The sequence below is a fragment of the Mesocricetus auratus genome, unplaced genomic scaffold (genome assembly GCF_017639785.1).
Source record: "Mesocricetus auratus isolate SY011 unplaced genomic scaffold, BCM_Maur_2.0 Super-Scaffold_100707, whole genome shotgun sequence".
In the NCBI taxonomy this organism is placed as follows: domain Eukaryota; kingdom Metazoa; phylum Chordata; class Mammalia; order Rodentia; family Cricetidae; genus Mesocricetus; species Mesocricetus auratus.
Window position 1 is genome coordinate 13,281,123 of NW_024429269.1, and position 22,176 is coordinate 13,303,298.

The following is a 22,176-nucleotide window of genomic DNA, read 5'->3' on the forward strand; positions in this document are numbered from 1 at the left end:
GGGTCTCAGGAAAGTCCCTGTCACTTAATTACTCCGTAGGATGCAAATGCCAGGCAACACGTACACCCGGTCTGCAGGAGGCTTTGGTGTGGTTCTCTGATTCCCAAAGGAGGGAGGATCTTTTGAGCTTTGTTGATTTCAGACTCTGGCCTTGGCCTTCTTCCTCAGAGGAGCAGAAGGCCAGAGACTGTTTTACACAGGGCTTTGCCTCCTTAAAAGCTCTATGGGAGGCAGCAGATGGAGGCAGGCGATGCTATTGTTGTCTACAGCCTCTGGGGTGACTGCCATGTCCCACACTAGCAGGAGCCCGATTTGTGGACGCACTGATGTTCTTCTGTATGTATGTTCCTCTTATTGGTTGATGAATACAACACTGATTGTCCAGTAGCTAAGCAGGAAGTACAGGTAGGGTTACCAGATGAGGAGAATTCTGGGGAGGGGAAGGCAGAGAGAAGCCGGAGAGAGACGCCATATAGTACTGGGAAGACAGGACAACAGACATTCTACAGTAAGGTAAGGCCATAGTTAATAGTTATGCGTTAATAATTAAGAGAGAGCAAGCCAATAAGAAGCCTGAGCCAACAGCCAAACAGTTTATAGTTAATATAAGCGCCAGTGTGTTTACTGAAGCTAAATGGCTGTGGGGCCAGATGGAAAAGAGTCAGTCTACATGCCACCCCGTTCAGTCCAAAATTACCTCAAGACTGGGTATCATCCATTGTATGAACTTGTCTGAAGGGAAGAATCATAAATATGAAGCGTAAGACGTGAGTATGGCCTATAGTGGTGTTGCCTGCGTGTCTTCAGCCACGCCTTTGTGGCCCACGGGGTGGTCCTCAGTGAAAGACCCCCACACTTGGGATACTTTCAATCTGAGAGACCCCCCCCCCCCCAAGGATCAGCGAGGCCACACGTATGGATGCAATCAGCAAGAGGTTTTATTGATCACACATACGGGTACCCGGGCGTCTTGGTCTCGGGAACCAAGCGCGCCCAGATGGGGAACGGGGATGCTTTATATAGCGAAAAGCGTGGGTACAGAAGCGGATGCATAGTCACAGGATTTCCATTGGTCAATTTTAATGAGGCAAGAGGTTAGACTGGGGCCACCTGGCTTGAAGAGAGGTTAGACTGGGGCCACCTGGCTTGAATACAAGGAAGTCACAGGTGGCTGACTTAGCTTTCATCTCGGGCACATTGTGGATGGGAAACTCCCCAGTTGTAACTCCCCAGTTTTGGATGGCCGACCACTGATATCCTCTTTGTCAAGCCCTCGAGGCGCCAGGGGCTCTCGCCCTTAGCGTGAACTCAGACAGTTCCTGGTGGGCTATGTCGGGAGGGGGTCTTTCATTCCCCCATTTTTCTTGCGACTGAATGGAATCCTTCATTCAAGTGGTTTAGTCAACCCTGGGTCCATCTGTTTAAGTTGTTGATACTGTTGTGTTAAAACCATTGCATGTATGACAGAGAACCTATCCTTCACGAACTGGGTTAAACGGTTAAGTAGGCAGGGCCCCAATATCAGAATGAGAATGAGAACCATTATGGGCCCTGCTATGGCAGAAATTAGGGTAGTAGACCAGGGTGACCTATTGAACCAGCCCTCAAACCAACCCTGTTGGGCATCTAAGAATTTCTGCCTCCGATCTAATCTCTGCCTCAGCTTGGCCATGTTGTCTCTCACGATTCCAGTGTGGTCGGTGTAAAAGCAACATTCTTCCTTTAGAGCTACGCATAATCCCCCTTCCTTAAGGAACAATAAGTCCAGACCTCTCCTATTCTGCAAGACTACTTCAGACAGAGACTTGAGTGACTTCTCGAGGGCTGTTACCGATTCCTCAAGGATTCTAATGTCCGACTGCATGGCTGTCTGTAGTTGGTGGTACTGGGTGGTTTCTGAAAGAGCCTTAGCACCAGTGCCTATCCCGGCCGCTATTCCCCCAACCCCCAATATGAGGACCAGCATTAATGTGACCGGCTCCCTCCTAATTCGAAGTTGGGATCTTTCTTCGAACTGGCTGACAAAATATTCTGAGGTATGATAAGTAATTCTCGGCTATAGCTGGACTAGGACACAGTAGTCCCGGGACATGTTCATAACGGCGGTAGATACACAGGGAGTCAGACCTGTGCTGCACGCCCAGTAAGTGCCATTAGGGGCGGCCAAATAGTATGCTCCTGGGCCCAAGGTCTGGGTAGAGTTGCAGAGGAGGGTATGAGAGGGAGGAATTTTCCCTAGACATGTACCCTGTCCTGAGACTTCAGTTAGGGTCAATCGGTGTGAGGATCCCTCGGTACACGTAGGCGGTGGGGAAGTGTGGTTGGAATAGTTCCCGACCACTGCAGTGCCCTCATAGTAGGGAGGGCTTGACATTAAGCAGAGCCAGCAATCCTGAGTCTTGTCAGCTTGAGTCCCATTTAGGGCTAGGTAGGCCCCCTGGGTAAGGCCTATAAGCCGGTCCCCCGTGCCAGGTTGGGCAGCCTCAGTGGTGCTGGTGGGGGGCGAATTGGTGGCGTTCAGTGAGGGAAGGCGTTCTGGCTTAGGGGCAGATTGGTCGGAGGGATGCCGTTGGTCCGCCAGCACAGGGTTTGGCCCAATAGGGGCCGAACTAGTTTGGGCGGTCAAACGGATTTTGAGGATAACGCCTCTATCTTCCCATGGCATGTGCCATCTCAGTCCCCAGGTTTTTCCTTTTAACCATTGAGTATAGTCCTGTTTTCCTTTTTGGGTGAAGGTAATGTTGAGGGGGAGACAGGTGGCTGAGTTGCAGGACCAAGAGCCCCATCTACTGGAGCCATAATCACAATCAAAGCGGCCCAGAGGGGGCCGTGAATAATTACGGTGTACCTCAATCAGGTCCCAGGATGACCTGGGTTTCCAGTAGGCATCCCCCGTGGTCTCACAACCCCAATTGGCACAGAAATAACTCTCGTATCCCCCACATCTTAAGGCTCGAGACTGTCTTTGTCGAGGGCAGACGTAGAAGTCCATTTGTGCCAGGAGACATCTAGCTCTAGGATTGCAGCACCCCTGTGGCCAGGTCTTTCCTAGGGGTGGCAGGGGAGACTGTATATTTTGAGTCATCTCATGGGCCCCGACTGTGGAGATGTCCCAGATCTCCAGCCCGGCGGCCAGGTGGCAGAAGTCGGGAGTGAGAGCAGGCCACCAGGTACCCGGCGCGTAGTAGCCTGAGAGAGACCAGACCATCTCCCCCGTCTGGGAGAACACCTGCCAAGTTAAGAGCTGTGGGGTGTGAGGGCTTCCCTCTACTCGCACAAAGCACAGTAAAATAATTAAACAACTTGGGAGAGTCTTATCTTTAGAGGGTTCTGGGTGCGATGGGCTGTCCATGTTCCTTGTGGCTGAGGGTCGTTTGATCGGACCGGCTTGACGTGGCTCGAGTGGATCCAAGCGGCAATCCCGTCAACCTTTACCGAGGTGGGGGTGGTCAACAGAACCAAATATGGTCCCTTCCAGCGAGGTTCGAGGTTTTTGGTCTGATGGCGTCTGACCCAGACAGCGTCTCCGATCTGATACGGATGGGGCACGACCGGATTGTCTCTTTGGTCCCGGTACGCCTGGGCTAGAGGTTCCCACACCTCCTTGTGGACCAGCTGGAGGGCCTGTAGATGGGCTTGTAGAGAAGGGGTATTAGCATAGTCAGAAACATCGGGGCCTAAGAAATTAACAATGGGCACCGGGCCCCAAACAGGATCTCAAATGGGGTCAACCCATGTGGTCCGGGCGTGTTCCTAGCCCGATACAGGGCAAGTGGTAGCAGGAGGACCCAGTCTCTAGTGCCAGTTGCAAGCGTTAATTTGGTTAAGGTCTCCTTAATCGTTCTGTTCATTCTCTCTACCTGTCCTGAGCTCTGGGGTCGGTATGCACAATGTAGTTTCCAATCAATCCCCAACAAGGTGGCCACTGTTCTGCTTACCTGGGAGATGAAGGCGGGACCATTATCTGACCCTACTACCTGGGGCATCCCGTATTGGGGGAAGATTTCTTCCAATAGCTTCTTGGCCACCACAGCGGCAGTCTCGTGTCTTGTCGGGAATGCCTCCGGCCATCCTGAAAAGGTATCTACAAAAACCAGTAGATATTTATATCCATACTTGCCCGGTTTTATTTCAGTAAAGTCTACTTCCCAGTGAGTGCCTGGCCTGTGACCTCTGGTTCTTATACCCGGAGGCAGCTTGATCTTAGAAGCATTCACCCTGGCGCAGGCGTCACAACGTTCAGTGATTTCTTTGAGAAGATCGTTCTTCTGTAGAAAGAAGTAAACCTCTTCCTCCCGTTCTAGAAGCTTTTTCATCTTCTGGTAGCTGAGATGCGTGAGGCGATGCAGCCAGGAGATCAAATGGCGGCCCATTTCGTAGGGCAACACTACCTTTCCTTGGTACATCCATTTTTCTGTTTTTAGATCTTCCCGTGCTCCCAGGGAGCGCAGAGCCTTGACATCTTGTTCCGTGTATTCCCATCGGGAGTCATCATAGAGTGGTCTAGAGTCAACCGATAGGGCTTCGACCCGTTTTCCCTCGGTGGCGGCTGCCCTCGCCGCCCTCGCCGCCCTCGCCGCCCAGTCGGCCATCCTGTTGCCTCTTGCAACTGGAGTGTCCCCTTTCTGGTGCCCCGGGCAATGGATGATACTGAGAGCTCGCGGCAGATGGATGGCCTGTAGCAAGGCTAGTATTTCTTTTTTATTTCTAATCTCTTTTCCCTCCGAGGTAAGCAAACCTCTCCTTCTGTATATTTCGCCATGGATGTGGGCCGTGGCGAAGGCATATCTGCTGTCGGTATACACCGTCAATCTCCTTCCCTCCGCCAGTCTTAGGGCCTGGGTCAGAGCTACGAGCTCCGCTCTCTGAGCGGAGGTTCCTGCAGGTAGGGCTTGGGACCATATTACCTGATCTTCCGTGGTCACCGCCGCTCCGGCCCGCCGCTCTCCGTGCTCCACGAAGCTGCTCCCGTCCGTGTACCAGACGTGTTCAGGGTTGGGGAGGGGCAAGTCTGAGAGGTCTGGGCGAGTGCCATGTACCTCGGCCAGAATCTGCTGACATTCATGGTGTTCGGGGGTGCCAGGGAGAGGTAGGAGGGTGGCCGGATTTAAGGCCACCGGGGCCCCATACCGGATTCGGTCGGTATCTAATAGTAAGGTTTGGTAATGAGTCATTCTCGCATTGGTGAGCCATCTGTCCGGGGGTTGCCGGATGATTGCTTCGACAGCATGCGGGGCCAGAATGGTGAGGGGTTGACCCATAGTCAGTTTGCCAGAATCTTTAACCAGAATTGCTATCGCTGCTACCATCCGGAGGCAGGGTGGCCATCCTGCGGCCACTGAGTCCAGTTTCTTGGATAAATAGGCCACCGGCCTCCTCCATGGTCCCAGCTTCTGGGTTAACACCCCCTTCACGTAGCCCTGTCTTTCGTCAATGTATAACTCGAAGGGCTTCAGCAAGTCGGGCAGTCCCAGGGCCGGGGAGCGTAGGAGGGCCTGTTTGATATTCTCAAAGGCCTGCTGCTGGTCCGTTCCCCAGTTATAGGGGATACCGGTCCGCGTGAGGGGATAGAGGGGGGCGGCCAACTCAGCGAAACCTGGGATCCAGAGGCGGCAGAACCCTGCGGTCCCCAAGAATTCCCGTAATTGTCGGGGGAGTTCTTGGGGCGGGAATGTTCAGAATGGTTCGCTTTCTGGCCTCAGTTAGCCACCTCTGCCCCTCCCTTATTTTGTAGCCCAGATAGGTCACTTGTTTTAAACAGAGCTGGGCTTTTTGGCCGACTCCCGGTACCCCAGACTCCCCAAGACCTGGAGTAGGGTCTCGGGCCCCGGCGACAGTCTTCCTCTGACGTAGCCGCCAGCAGCAAATCATCTACGTACTGGAGTAGAATCAGAGAGGGGTGCTGGACCCGAAAAACGGCTAGATCCCGGTGCAGTGCCTCGTCAAAGAGAGTGGGGCTGTTCTTAAACCCTTGGGGTAGCCTTGTCCAGGTCAGCTGACCGGAGATTCCCCGAGCTGGGTCTCTCCATTCAAAGGCAAATAACAACTGGCTGTTGGGGTGGAGCCTCAAGCAAAAGAAGGCATCTTTGAGGTCCAGGACCATATACCAGACGTGGGTAGGCGATAGCCCACTAAGGAGGTTGTAGGGGTTGGGTACTGTGGGGTGTAGATCTTCAACCCGTTTATTAACCTCTCGGAGGTCCTGGACTGGTCTGTAGTCCCCCGTTCCTGGTTTTTTGACGGGTAATAGAGGGGTGTTCCAGGGGGACTTACAGGGTATGAGGATCCCTTTATCCAACAGTCTATTGATGTGAGGAGCTATGCCTTCTCTGGCTTCCTTGGACATTGGGTACTGCTTCACGGCGATTGGGATGGCATTCGCTTTCAGGGACACAATTATGGGTGGCTGGCTATCGGCGAGACCCATGCCCCCGGTCTCTGCCCATGCTTGGGGGTACTTGAGTAGCCATTCCTCCATATCGGTTGGGGCCTTTTTGCTTCGTTCATGTAGTCTATATTCATCTTCTATGGACAAGGTGAGCACATGCAAAGGGCTTTCCCGACAGGTCAGTGATGCTAACCCCAGTCTTTTCAAAATGTATCTGAGCCTTTAATTTAGTTAATAAGTCCCTACCCAGCAACGGGTATGGACAGTCTGGGACATGGAGGAAGGAGTGGGTTACCTTGCCAGTCGCTAGTTGCACTTGCCGGTCGGTGGTCCAGCGGTAGGTCTTCCCTCCTGTGGCTCCCTGGACCCAGGCCGTGCGGCCGCTCAACGTGCCAGGGGACCTGGTCAAAACGGAGTGCTGTGCCCCTGTATCTACCAGGAAGGTGACGGGGTGCCCCCCCTACGTGTAGGGTTAGCCGCGGCTCGGGGGGGGCTCCTGGCCTCGACTCCCCTAGTCTTCTAGATTTAGGAGAGAAGTTGAGGCCTGGGGTCTTGTATTTCTGTTCCGATTTTGCTTCTTTGGGCACTCCCGTGCCCAATGTCCCCGTTCTTTGCAGTAGGCACACTGATCTTTATCTACCCTGGGTCCTCTTCGATCTCCTCCCTGTCTATCCTGCCACTTTCTCTGTCCTGACACTACAGTGGCCATCAACCGTGAAAGCTCCCTCTGTCTCCTTTTATCCCTGGCATTTTCTCTCTCTTCCATCTCCTTTCGCTGCCTTTCCTCCCTCTCAATGTTTTCTCTTCTCCAACGTTCTTCTCTCTCTTCCTGGCTCTCTCTATTATTGAATACCTTCTCTGCCTCCTTTAGCAAATCAGGGACCGTATACCCCTGTAAATTGTCCAGCCTCTGTAACTTATTACGGATATCTGGGGCAGACTGCCAGATAAACGCCATGGCAAGACCAGTGGCTTGTCCTGGGTCCTCCGGATCGTAAGGCGTATACATGCGGTATGCCTCCTTCAATCTCTCGAGGAACGCGGCGGGCGTTTCCTCTGCTCGCTGCAAAACCTGTTTTACCTGAGCCAAATTGGTGGGGCGCCGAGCTGCCCCTCGGAGACCCGCTATGAGCAACTGGCGATAGAGACGCAGATGGGTCCTACCTGCCTCAGTAGCAAAGTCCCATTCCGGCCTGGTTAAGGGAAAGGCCACATCGATCTCATTAGGGAGCTGGGTAGGCTGTCCGTCCGCTCCCCTCACATTCTTCCGCGCTTCGAGGAGGACCCGCTGCTTCTCCTCAGTGGTCAGGAGCACCTGTAAAAGCTGTTGGCAATCGTCCCAGGTGGGTTGATGAGTCACTAGGACTGATTCTAAAAGGGAGATCAATTGCAAGGGATCTTTAGAAAAAGGAGGATTATTGTTTTTCCAATTATAGAGATCGGAGGCGGAGAACGGCCAATACTGCAGCTGGCCGTCCGGGCCGGTACGCAGGGGCAGGGCGGTGGAGTCCGCAGGGGCCTGTTCTCGCCCCCTGAGGCGGCTTGCCATAGGTGAGGGGGCCGCCTCATCAGTCGCAGCGGGGCGTTCGGCAGGCATGGCTTCTGCCTCATTAGCCACCTCTTGGGGTGCCTCTTGATATGGAGGCAGCTTGGACAGGAGATCCATAAGTAGAGTCTCTTCCCCTGCAGGCAGGACCTTAGGTTTGGGGAGGGGGGGCGCCTTGAGAGAGGCTTGCACAAGAGCTGGGTATAGGGTGGATCGGGAGTGGGTAGGGGCTGGGAGTGGGGTCAGGGGAGGAGGGAGAGAGGGTGCGGATGGTTTGGCAGACTTGGGGGAGAGAGAGACCACTCCAGAGAGAAATGGCTTGACCCATGCAGGCAGTTTCTGAACCAGAGCTTCCCAGGTGATGATGTAGTCCACCTGGTCAGGATGTCCATGTGGCCCTGAGTCCATGACTTTTTCTTTTACCTGCCTAATGATGTCTAGGCTAAATGTGCCATCCCGCGGCCACCCGACGTTGAAGGTGGGCCATTCGGAGGCACAGAAAGTTACCCATTTCTTTTTGTGCACTTCAGCGGATTGGTTATGTGCATATTCCTGTATTTCTTTCCAGTGTTCGAGACTGAGGGACAAAGGGGTGGTAATTGTTTGTCCCATTTCTTCCGAAAGGATGAAGACACAAATACCGGTTACAAGAAACAAACACAGAGACAGACAAAGAAGTCGCGCGGCGCGGCTTCGGCGCAAAACCGAAAGCAAATTTTCAGATGGGAGGGCAACCTGCCTCTCTCCTTCCCTCAGTAGGGTTGAAAATCCCTCTCCTTGAGGGACGGCCCCAAACAGGACAGAAAAATGCCTGGGCATAGACCCGTGAGAGCCAAAAATCAGACACTCCTGGGACGTCTCCCGGAGCCTCAGTGGGGGGGGGGTTACGAACCCGTCGGTTCCTCCCCTACCGCCAATTACAGATGTACGCAGCTGAGTACTACAGACGCAGGCGCGGTTTCAGAGACACATACGATTGGGCGGGCAGACACTGGAGGACACTAGACACCAGACAAACAGTGGATCCGCACAGTCAGCTTACCTCCCAGTGGTGGGTCGGTGGTCCCTGGGCAGGGGTCTTCATCCCGGACGAGCCCCCAAATGAAAGACCTCCACACTTGGGATACTTTCAATCTGAGAGACCCCCCCCCAAGGATCAGCGAGGCCACACGTATGGATGCAATCAGCAAGAGGTTTTATTGATCACACATACGGGTACCCGGGCGTCTTGGTCTCGGGAACCAAGCGCGCCCAGATGGGGAACGGGGATGCTTTATATAGCGAAAAGTGTGGGTACAGAAGCGGATGCATGGTCACAGGATTTCCATTGGTCAATTTTAATGAGGCAAGAGGTTAGACTGGGGCCACCTGGCTTGAAGAGAGGTTAGACTGGGGCCACCTGGCTTGAATACAAGGAAGTCGCAGGTGGCTGACTTAGCTTTCATCTCGGGCACATTGTGGATGGGAAACTCCCCAGTTTTAACTCCCCAGTTTCGGATGGCCGACCACTGATATCCTGTTTGTCAAGCCCTCAAGGCGCCAGGGGCCCTCGACCTTAGCGTGAACTCAGACAGTTCCTGGTGGGCTATGTCGGGAGGGGGTCTTTCACTCAGGTTGCAAAGTGAGGGACTAGCCTTCGTAAACAAAGTACCTGTTGATGGCAGGGAGGCCCTATTTGGTCCTACTTGCTGCTGTGACAGCTGGATTTCCACACGGTGTGGAGTCTGGAGACCCTGAAGTCTGTGCAAGGTCAGGCGTGGGCAAGGCTTGAAGTTCTTTCCCTCGCCTGAAGGGGTCAGCAAAGGACTAGGTAGGGTGGAAACTTTTTTGACTCAGGAGAGCATCAGGGCTCCGGGGAACAGGTTTGCCCAGTCTCTTGTGGCTTCTCTCTCAGGACATTGCCAGATCTTGCCCCACATGTCCCTGTTTTTTTTTTTTTTTTTTTCAAGATTCCAGGGTGGGCCTTAGCTGCTGAGATTACAAAGATTAAGGACAGGGAGCGCACTCAAAGGCCCAAATGGAAGGTCTTCTTGAACATTCCTGGGATGTCTGTGTGTCTCAAGCGGTACCTGCCGCCAAGCGGCTGGGGATAGATAGTAAGATCATTTCTGCGTTAAACTGTGGGCCAATGAGGATGCAGGAAGTAGACTACTGGTCTAACGACCCACCCCACAACTTCCGCTTCTCAAACAGCGCCGCTTCTCAAACAGCGCGCAGTCATCTGACCCCTTGTTTATGCTCTAGGAAAATGACGAGCCCTCTGAGAAGCTCGCGGAATGATCATCTTGTCTCTCCTTCTTCCTGTCTGGTGAAGTTAACCCAGAGAAGGCACGGCAGAGGAGCTGCAAGCAGCAGACCTGCCTGTTTTCCACATGTTCAAGAGTTATATTCTATTTAAAATATGTATTTAATATTTCTGTTTTAATTAAAATATTGTAAGAACAGATCCTTATCACACACAAAAAGGGGAGAATTAAAGTCTCTTGTTGCTTTTGCCTTTAGTCAGCCAGCTGCTTTGGGGGGGAACAGCCTTCTCTCTATGTAAATGTTTGTGAATATTTGATGCTAATTTCTTCAAGAGGTAAAGCTCTATGATTTGTGTTGTCTAAGATTAGGGTGTGAATGGCTCTGAGGCCTCTTTTTGCTCTTTCTTTTTTTAATTTAAATTAGAAACAAGCTTGCTTCCCATGTCACTCCCAGCTCCCCCCCCTCTCCAAACCCCCCCAGGTGCCCCAGACCCCCACCCAATCCACACTCCGTCCCCAGGGAGGGTGAGGCCCTCCATGGGGGATCTCCATAGTCTGTCATTTCGTTCAGGGCAGGGTCTAGGCCCTCCCACAAGAGTCCAGGCTGAGAGAGTATCCCTCATTGTGAGATGGGCACCCAAAGTCCATTTGTATGCCAGGGACAAACACTGATCTACTACCCAAGGCCCCATAGATTGCCAAGGCCTCCTCACTGACACCCACATTCAGGGGGTCTGGATCAGTCCCATGCTGGCCTCCTAGCCATCAGTCTGAGGTCAAAGTGTTCCCCCTTGTTCAGGTCAGCTGTTTCTCTTTCAAACTGCCTGTTTTGGGACAACCAGCTACCATGTTGTGAGGACACTCAGATAGACACATATGTAGACATACATGCCTGTTGCTGAAGTTTTTTTGCCAACAGCCATATGAACAAACCATAAAGAAATGAATAAACAAACTGTGGATCTAACTCAGGTTGGAGTGACTGTCTAGCATGTATGAGGCCAGATGTTCAGTCTCTACCACCACAGAATGAATGAGTGGATGAACAAATAGATAAGACAACTTACTAGAATAGGCCTTGTAACCTGCGGGGTCATAGGATTCTCAGATGTCAGGTTGCTCCTCAACTCAGGGCTTCCCAGGGGCAGGCTGAACACACAGCTCCAGGCATGTGTTTATACTGATAAAGTGCCCACAGCAGGACGTGACATGTAGGCCTGTTTCAGTAGCCTGGTGTATACAATGGTGGCTGGCATTTGTTGCCCAGGCTGCCCTTCAATATTACAGGACTTATTACCGTAGCTGCCACAGTGCTGCCCGTGCAGAGTTCTCAGCCACTCCTCAGGGATTTCTCTGAAATGAAGAAATCTCTCGATCAAAAGGTCACAATGTTTCCTCCCCACACACAACCTATGTGCAGTCATGGATTAGTGGTAGAGAGCCCAGTCCTTCACCCCAACTTGAGAGAGCTCTGAAGGAGTTATCTGGATTTCAGGTATATATATATGTCTTCAAGATGTCTTAGTAAGTACAATAATTAAAGTGTAAAGCAATCTACATATATCCTTTTATGCAATACATATAATGTATATTATATACAAGCTGCTATGTACACATATAACATCTTTTGAGAGATGATACCTTTTATTTTTAAATAGTGATTGTCTTTAGGGAATAGTTGGTATCTTAGTTATGGATTCCATTGCTATGAGACATCATCACCATTGCAACTCAGATAAAGGAAAAATTTTAATTGGAATGGCTTACTTACAGTTCAGAGGTTCAGTCCATTACCATCACGGTGGGACATGTTGGTGAGGAGGTAGACAGACATGGTGCTGGAGTTGGAGCTGGGAGTCCCACATCCTGCAGGCAACAGGAAGTGGTCTGTGTCACTGGGAGTAGCTTGAGCATGGGAGAACTCAAAGCCCTCCCCCACAGTGACACACTTCTTCCAAGCTTACATCTCCTAATAGCGCCATTCCTTCCCTTTGGGGCCATTTACTTTTAAACCACCACAGCTGGCAATGTGTGTCAATGACTCCTAACAAGGTGCTACATTCTTTGTTTTGTTACTAGAAAAACTTTGTGAATCTGCTTCCACATTGGAAGATGGAATTTCAGGTAACCTAAATGTACTCTCACACCATGGTTGAGCTAAGACATCATGAAGAGCAGTCACATGGCAGTCACCTAGTTGGGAGTGGAGTTGTAGAGAGAAAGATAAGGAAGCCTAGAGTGTCAGAAAAGCACATTTAGGCTCTGACAGCATCGAAAGAAAAAAGACAAAAAAGAAGAAAAAATGTTGAGTCTTGTGGTGGTTCATTGAAAATGCACTGGGGGAAGGAATTCTGGGAAGGGAAAGCATATTATCTTATTGAAGGGATTATTATTCTCTTTTTTTATTTAGGTGAGCAACAATCTTGTTTCACATGTCAATCCCAGCTCCCTCTTCATCCCCTCCTCCCCTGCCCTCTCCACCAGGTCCCCCAGTCCCCCACCCAATCTCCAGTCCGATCCCCAAGGAGGGTGAGGCCCTCCATGGTAGATCTCCATTAACTGTCATTTCATCCAGGTCAGGGCCTAGGCCCTCTCCCCAAGAATACAAGCTGAGAGATCCTCCCATATTGTGACATGGGCACTCAAAGTCTATTTGTATGCCAGGGATAAATACTACCCAAGGTCCCATAGATTACCTAGGCCTCCTCATTGGCACCCACATTCAGGGGGTCTGGGTCAGTCCCATGCTTTCCACACAGCCATCAATCTAGAGTCCAAGAGCATCCCCTTGTTCAGGTCAGCTGTTTCTGTGGGTTAAACCAGCCCAGTCTTAACTCCTTTGCCCATCAGTTCTCTCTTTCTGACACTGGATTCCAGGAGTTCAGTTCAGTGTTTTTCTGTGGGTATCGGCCTCTGCTTTCATCAGTTGCTGGATGAAGATTCTGTTTCCTAGACTCTCTGGCAGTGGGATTGTATGCTGGCACTCCCCTGATTCATGTCTAAAATCCATAAATGAGTGAGTACATACCATGTTTCTCTTTTTGTGACTGGGTTACCTCACTCAGTATGGTTTCTTCTAGTGCCTTCCATTTGCCTGCAAATTTCAAGGTTCCATTGTTTTTTTTTTTCACTGAATAGTACTCCATTGTGTGAATGTACCACATTTTGTCTATCCACTCTTCAGTTGAGGGGCATCTAGGTTGCTTCCAGGTTCTGGCTATTACAAATAATGTTGCTATAAACATAGTGGAACAGACACTCTTGTTGTATGAATGTGCATTTTTTGGGTATATGCCTAAGAGTGGAATTGCTGGGTCTTGTGGTAGACTGAGTCCCATTTTCCTGAGGAATCTCCATACTGATTTCCAAAGTGGCCGTACAAGTTGGCACTCCCACCAGCAGTGTAGGAGTGTTCCCCTCTCTCCACATCCTCTCCTGTCATTGGTGTTTTTGATTTTAGCTATTCTGACAGGAGTGAGATAGTATCTCAGAGTTGTTTTGATTTGCATTTCCTGGATGGCTAGGGATGTTGAGCACTTTCTCAAGTGCTTCTCAGCCATTTTAGACTCCTCTATTGAGAATTCTCTATTTAGTTCTGTACCCCATTTTTTGATTGGATCCTTTGGTGTTTTGGAGACTTGCTTCTTGAGTTCTTTGTACATTTTGGAGATCAGCCCTCTGTCAGATGTGGGGTTAGTGAATATCTTTTCCCAATATGTGGGGTGCCTTTTTGTCTTGCTGACTGTGTGTTTTGCCTTACAGAAGCTTTTCAGTTCCAGGAGGTCCCATTTATTAATTGTTGATCTCACTGTCTGTGCTACTGGAGTTATGTTCAGGAAGCGTTCTCTTGCACCAATTCGTTCAAGAGTGCCTCCCCACTTTCTCTTCTAACAGATTCAGTGTGGCTGGATTTATGTTGATGTCTTTGACCCATTTGGACTTAAGTTTTGTGCATGGTGATAGACATGGATCGATCCACATTCTTCTACATGCCGGCATCCAGTTATGCCAGCACCATTTATTGAAAATGCTTTCTTTTTTCCATTGTATATTTTTAGTTTCTTAGTAAAAAAATCAGATGTTCATACATGTATGGGTTAATATCAGGGTGTTCAATTCGATTCCATTGGTTTACCTGTCTATTTTTGTGCCAATACCAAGCTGTTTTCAGGACTACAGCTCTATAATAGAGCTTGAAGTCAGGGATGGTGATGCCTCCAGATGTTGCTTTGTTGAATAAGGTTGTTTTGGCTATCCTGGGTCTTTTGTTTTTCCATACAAAGTTGATTACTGTTCTTTCAAGGTCTGTGAAGAGTTGTGCTGGGATTTTAATGGGGATAGCGTTAAATCTGTATATTGCTTTCGGTAAGATTGCCATTTTTACTATATTGATCCTACCTATCCAAGAGCATGGGAGATCTTTTCACCTTCTGGTGTCTTCTTTTCTGTCTTTCTTTTCTTTTTTGTTTTGTTTTTTTCGAGACAGGGTTTCTCTGTGGCTTTGGAGGCTGTCCTGGAATTAGCTCTTGTAGACCAGGCTGGCCTCGAACTCACAGAGATCCGCCTGCCTCTGCCTCCCGAATGCTGGGATTAAAGGTGTGCGCCACCAACGGTGGTGATTTATTTCTTTAAAGACTCAAAGTTCTTGCTATACAGGTCTTTCACTTGTTCGGTTAGCCTTACCCCAAGGTAATTGATGTTGTTTGTGGCTATTGTAAAGGGTGATGTTTCTCTGATTTCTTTTTCAGCCCTTTTATCGTCTGTGTATAGTAGGGCTACTTATTTTCTTGAGTTGATCTTGTATCCTGCCACTTTGCTGAAAGTATTTATCAGCTGCAGGAGTTCCCTGGTGGAGTTTTTTGGGTCACTTATCATATTATCTGCAAATAGTGAAAGTTTGACCTTTTCCTTTCCAATTTGTATCCCCTTGATCTCCTTTTGTTGTCCTATTGCTCTGGCTAGAACTTCAAGTACAGTACTGAAGAGGTATGGAGAGAGTGGACAGCCTTGTCTTGTTCCTGATCTTAGAGTAATTGCTTTGAGTTTCTGTCCATTTAGTTTGATGTTGGCTGGTGGTTTGCTGTATATAGCTTTTATTATGTTGAAGTAAGTTCCTGTTATCCCAGTTCTCTCCAAGACCTTTATCATGAAGGGGTGTTGAATTTTGTGAAAGGCTTTTTCAGCATCCAGTGAGATGGTCATGGGATTTTTGTTTCTCAGGATGTTTATATGGTGGATTACATTGATGGATTTTCATATTTGAACAAACCCTGCATGCCTGGGATGAAGCCTACTTGATCATGGTGGATGAGTGTTCTGATGTATTCTTGGATCCGATTTGCCAGTATTTTAGCATCAATGTTCATGAGGAATATTGGTCTGAAGTTCTCTTTCTTAGTTGTGTCTTTGTGTGGCTTGGGTATCAATGTCATTGAAGCCTCATAGAAAGAGTTTGGCAAAGATCCTTCTGCTTTTATTGTGTGGAATACTTTGAGAAGAATTAGTATAAGCTGTTCTTTGAATTTCTGGTAGAATTCTGCACTGAGACCATCTGGTCCTGGGGTTTTTTTTAGTTGGGAGACTTTTGATGACTGCTTCTATTTCCTTAGAGGTTATAGGTCTATTTAAATTGTGGTGTTCTTGATTTAATTTTGGCAAGTGATATCTATCCAGAAAATTGTCCATTTCCTTTAGACTTTCAAATTGTGTGGAGTACAGGTTTTCAAAATATGACCTGATGATTCCCTGGATTTCCTCAGTGTCCGTTGTTATGTCCCCCTTTTTGTTTCTGATTTTGTTAATTTGCATGTTCACACTCTGTTGTTTGGTAAGTTTGGATAAAGGTTTGTCTATCTTGTTGATTTTCTCAAAGAACCAACTCTTCATTACATTGATTTTTTGTATTGTTTTCCTAGTTTCTGCTTTATTGATTTCAGCCCTCAATTTGATTATTTCCTGGCGTCTCCTCCTCCTGGAGGTGTTTGCTTCTTTGTGTTCTAGAGCTTTCAGCTGTGCTGTTAATTCTCTAGTGTAACTATCCTCCAGTTTCTTCATGAGGGCACTTAGTGCTATGAACTTCCTTTGTAGCACTGCTTTCAAAATGTCCTATAAGTTTGGGTATATTGTGTCTTCATTCTCATTGAATTCTAGGAAGTCTTTAATTTCTTTATTGACCCAGGAATAGTGCAATTGTGCATTATTCAACCTCCATGATTTTGTAGGGTTTCTGCAATTTGTGTTGTTGTTGAATTCTAATTTTAATGCATGGTGGTCTGATAAGGTGCATGGAGTTATTCCAATTGTTTTGTACCTGTTGAGGTTTGATATGTTGCCAAGTATGTGGTCGATTTTTGAGAAGGTTCCATGTGGCAATGAGAAGAAGGTATATTCTTTTTTATTTGGATGTAATGTTCTATAGATGTCTGTTAATCCAAATTGGGTCATAACTTCTATTAGCCCCTTTGCTTCTTTGTTAAATTTCTGTCTGGTAGTCCTGTCTAGAGGTGAGAGTGGGGTGTTGAAGTCTCCCACTATAAGTGTGTGGGGCTTTATATGTTGTTAAGAGAAGCTTTTCCTTTGCTAGCCGCTTTGGTTTATCCCCCGCCAGTCGCCTGGGCTCTGCCGCACCAGCCTGGTTCTAGATCCGCATCAGTCCCAAATAAACACACAAGAGGCTATATTCATTATGAAGCTGTTGGCCTTGCTTTTTTCTTACTGGCTAGCTCTGACTTAAGTATTTACCCCATAATTGTTAATCTAAGTATGTCTCTTACCGGAGAGGTTTCCGAGCTGCCTACCCCAATGGCGGTTACATCTCGACTCTCTTGTGTTTCTCCTACCCAGAATCCTCCTGGATTCCTAGCCCCTCCTATTTAGGTTTTCTATTGGGCAGACAGTACTTTATTGACAAATGCACAGGCAAATAACAGGACTTCCCCAACAATATGTGATTTGAGTTTTAGTAATTTTTCTTTTATGAATGTGGGTGCCTTCGTATTTGGGGCATAGATGTTCAAAACTGAAACTTCATCTTGGTGGATCTCTCCTGTGATGAGTATGAAGTGCCCTCCTTCAACTCTTTTGATTGATTTTAGTTTAAAGTCTAATTTGTTAGATATTAGGATTGCTACCCCTGCTTTTTTCTTGGGTCTATTTAATTGGAAAATCTTTTCCCAATCCTTAACTCTGAGGTAATGCCTGTCTTTGAGGCTGAGGTATGTTTCTTGTATGCAGCAGAAGGATGGGTTCTGTCTTCAAATACATTCTATTAGCCTGTGTCTCTTTATGGGTGAGTTAAGACCATTAATATTGAGGGATATTAATGACCATTGATTGCTCATTCTTGTTTGTTTTGGAATAGTTGATGGTGGTGGAATTATATGTGGATTTCCACCTCTTTTCTTTTGGCTGTTGGTAAAGTGGGATTATCTATTGTCTATGGTTTTCTGGTTGTAGTTAACTCCCTTGGGTTGGGGTTTTCCTTTCAGAAATTTCTGTAGGGCTGGGTTAGTGGATATGTATTGTTTAAATCTGGTTTTGTCATGGATTATCTTGTTTTCTCCATCTATAGTGACTGAAAGCTTTGTTGGGTATAGCAGTCTGGGTTGGCATCCATGGTCTCTTAGTGTTGGTAGAATATCTATCCAGGAGCTTCTTGCTTTCAGAGTTTCCATGGAGAAGTCAGGTGTGTTTCTGATAGGTTTGCCTTTATTTGTTACTTGGCCTTTTTCCTTTGCTGCTCTTAATATTCTTTCTTTATTCTGTATGTTGGGGTTTTTACTATTATGTGGCAAGGGGATTTCCTTTTGTGGTCCACTCTATTTGGTGTTCTGTAGGCTTCTTGTACTTTCACTGGCATATCTTTCTTTAAGTTGGGAAATTTTTCTTTTATGATTTTGTTGAATATGTTTTCTGCCCCTTTGAGGTAGATTTCTTCACCTTCTTCTATGTCTATTATTCTTTCCACAGTGTTCCATATTTCCTGGCTATTTTGTGTTAGGGTTTTGTTGGACTTAAGATTTTCTTTGGTCGATGAATCTATTTCCCCTAGTGTATCTTCAACACCTGAGATTCTGTCTTCCATCTCTTGTATTCTGTTGGTTATGCTTGTATCTGTAGTACCTGACCATTTGCCCAGCTTTTCTATTTCCAGCATTCCTTCAGACTGTGTTTTTTTTATCGTCTCTATTTCAGCTTTTAACCCTTGTACTTTTTGAATTGTTTCTTGTAGTTTTTGCTTTGTCTTTTACTCTCTTTCTTGCATTTGTTGAAGTTTTTGGTTTGTCTTTTCTTCCATTTCTTGATTTTCTGCATTTTTTGGATTTTTTCCTCCATTTCTTGCAATTCTTGTATTTTTTGGTTTGTTTTTTTCTTCCATGTCTTTAAGGGATTTTTTTCATATCTTCTTTGAGGGCCTCTATCATTTTCATGAAGTTGCTTTTAAGGTCTTTCTCAACTGCTTCTTCTGCAATGGAGTGTTCATGTCTTGTGGGTATAGATTCTCTGGATTCTGGTGGTGTCATATTGGTTTTTCTGTTGGTGGGTGTGTTTTTGTATTGTCTCCTTCCTATCATTTCTTTCTGTGGGTGCAGAAGGAGTCTCTTCCTCCCCTGGTGGGTATGTGACCACAGTTCCTTTCCAGCAAGTGGGAGCAGGTCCAATACCCTGGTGGCTTTCCTCTTTCGTGGATGGAGGCCACCCTAGTATCGGGACCTTAGCAAACCCTCGCCTTGCCTGTCCCGTGGGTGGAGACTGGACTTGGAAGCTGGCAGTCTCTGAGTGGGCTGAATCCTGTTGGGCTGGGATCTGGGTCTGCTGGGCGCAGTCCTCAGGCCTCTGGTGGTTCTGCTCCGAAGGGATTATTATTCCATCCATCTCTTTTGCATGGTTTGAGGGTAGTCCCTTTGCCAGATTATTGACCTGCCCAACTGGTTTAACTTGTTTACGTTTTTGGGTAGTTTGGGATATCAGGTCTCTGAGAAGGCTAGAGATTTATCCTTTTGACCAGAAGGAACCAGGTTTCCCTTAGTGGGTCTCTACTGTGGCTGTATCATCAAGAGATAGTCTAAAATTGGATATTATATATAACCCATTTTTACTATGATCATCTAGAGATGCAGTTCTGATGCTGTTCACTAGAAGAAAGTTTGTTTTATTTTTGTTTGTGTGTCTTGTGTGTGTCTACACATGGAGGACAGAAGCGAGCATCAGGTCCCCTGGAGCTGGAGTTACAGGCAGTTGTGAGCTGCCTGATGTGGGTGCTGGGAACTGAACTTGAGTCTTCTAGGAAGGCAGCAACTGCTGAGCCATTTCTGCTGACAAGAAGAGGTTATTGATGTCTGATCTGGAGTTTTAGGTCCCACCCCTAATTCCTTTCCTCAGGTATAGCTCCAGGAAACGGTACTAATTTGGGGGTGGTGGTGGTGAGAAACCAGAACTCCCTCTGGCATTCCTGTTAATGAACCAAGGGCATCCTTGCAATTGCTGCATCTGGGGGTCTCTGACCTCTACTTCTTGTCCAATGTCTGCTCCTGTTCTTATCACTGATAGCATCCAACACCCTGATATTCATTATTGCCCATGGATATGCTATCACAGACTATGATAATATTCCTGTGGTTCCATCAAGGGAGTGGTGAGCCCACCTACCTGAAGAGTCTGTATCCAGGACCCTTATTTGGTTTACTATCCCCTTCTCTTATATATGTAATTCACTGGAGCTATGAATTGTTCCATTGTGAAATCCTGGAACTCAGAGTTCCACACAATGCTATTACTATGTTAAGTCATTCTTTCATATCCTGTCCCACTTTGCTTTCCTAGAATAGTAGGTCTTTCTAGAAACCACCGAATATCCAGGAAACTGGGCTCAGGTAAATGATTATGCATGTCCTTCATTTCATCTCAGATGCAGTACCTAGTTTGGGCTGGAGTAAAGAACTCCTCCTTCTAAGCCAGAGCTTCCTGATCACATCATCCCTGGTCCTCCTGTGGGACCAGGCTGGCTTTCTTTTGGTTTTGAGATTGATTCAACCACTAGCTTCTCTTTGATAGAATGACTCCAGTCACAAGACAGGATTCCTACAAATGACCTTGCTCAGTCAGCCCAGAAAGAAATGTTTATAGAGGCAAACCTATCTCCCCAAGTCATCTTGCTTGAAGGAGACAATTCAAGGGAAAGGCCACTGAGAAGCTGCCCCAGCACCCTGTGGCTGTAAACAATGCTCTCACTCCACCCCAGAAAGAGTGGCAGCCAGCTCCCCCGAAGACAGGCTCCCCTCTTCCTACTGCAGAGGGTTTGCCCTTTGAAAGAAACAACCCAGTCTGTTGAGGTCAGACTTCCATCTTTTCCTGCCTTTTACAGAGTCTCAGAAATCTTACACACTCCCTCTCTTTTTTTCCACAGGGTGTCTGTACATCCCTGGCTGTCCTAGAACTCCCTCTGTAGAGCAGGCTGGCCTCAAACTCAGAGATTCACCTGCCCCTGCCACCTACTGGGATTAAAGGTGTGTGCCACTACTGCCTGGCTAAATCTAACACTCTTCAATCTGATTTGGGTTGGTCTCTGATTCAAGCTCTCTCAGAAATTCCCAGGAATTCAGTTAAGCAGAGAAAACTATGCCATGCTGAGGAGATTTGGGAAAACATATGTGATTGGCAAACAATGTAGCAGGAAGGTATTCATTTGAGAATCTGTATATAGCTACCAGGACGAGGGTACCAAGTCACAGAGTAGTTAGGACAGAGCTGGGAGGAACCAGGACTAGAGGGCACCAAGTCACAAAGAAAGTTACAAACAGGAGATATAAACAAGTCTACTTAAGCTGCTGTTAACCTTACCCGGTGAGAAGAAGACTACCATGACAATTTTTGAGCCAAATATGAAACAAGCTTCATTAAATACCAGCCAGGATGATGGACACTAGGCCAGTCCATACCCAGGATTCCCAGAGAATGCCATGAGTTACGTTAGTCCAGTGCTTATAAAGGCAAAACCCATAAGCTATTCACTTCCTGTTGGCATTTTGGGCGGATTTCGGCACCAAATGTAATCGTTTTGGGTCAGATCGGGATGGGACAGGAGTGGGTCAGGTGTTCTGGCACTCGGGAGTCACAGAATACTCAGTGTTACACAGCTCAGGTGGAAAGGTATCCTGGAGCTCGGGAGCCAAGGATACTGAGTATTACACAGCTCAGATGGAAAGGTATCCTGGAGCTCGGGAGCCAAGGACCACCACAGGTTGCAGTAAGCATAGCAGCTTACAGCCCAGCCCCAGGGAAAGGCTTCCCCAGTGTATCAGCTCAGCTCCTGCAGGACAGGGTCTTCCAGCTGGGGACGTTCGCCCAGTGTAGCAGTTTTTCTCGGCAGGAGGTTTCTTGGGCGAAGTTGCTACAGTTCAGCTCTGCTCCTGGAGAGCAGAGAGCGGGGAGCTGAGTGTAACAACTCTGCTCTGCCAAGGAAGGTTTCCCGGGCAAGTGTTACAGCGCTGCTCGCTCTGCTCTGCCCAGGGTCTCCTCTGCTCTGCCGCCGCAAAAGAAGATCTTCACCCAAAGCTCATCGAAGGGGTTTATTGGAAGGGAAGAATCCAGGAGAGTGGCTGCCCTCTGCCAGAGTGGCAGAGGACAGCCTGGTAGCATGAACAGACACAAGCTGAACAGACACAGGGTTTATATAGGGCTTCCAGGGTGGGGATTGGTCAGATTTCAATGCTGAGCTCAGATTGGCTAGAGCTCTGCTCAGGGATTGGTTAGTTTTCTGCACAGGATTAGGTTCAGATTTGGCTCTGGTTTCAGAGCCAAAGTGTGTTTCTTTCTCTGGTCCTTTTTACCCTTTTGGCTCCAATTTTAGGGTCAGGGTGCATTTCTTTCGCTGACTCTGATTCCAGGGACAAAGTGTGTTCTTTTGGCACTGGTTTCAGGGTCAGGGTACATTTCTTTAGTTCTGGTTGCAGGGCCAAAGTATGTTTCTTTGGCTCTGCTCAGGGTGTGTTTCTTTG

At 47.9% G+C, this 22,176-nt stretch overlaps 1 protein-coding gene across 1 annotated transcript; it reads right to left on the reverse strand.

Moving 5' to 3' along the window:
• Positions 1-2,733: 2,733 nt before the first annotated feature.
• LOC121137794 lies at positions 2,734-8,546 on the reverse strand. Its single transcript, XM_040740506.1, is given in 6 exon segments — positions 2,734-3,707; positions 3,710-5,654; positions 5,656-5,768; positions 5,771-5,833; positions 5,836-6,583; positions 6,585-8,546. Coding segments are annotated over 6 exon segments (5,244 nt in total). The 3' UTR covers positions 2,734-3,294.
• Positions 8,547-22,176: the final 13,630 nt, after the last annotated feature.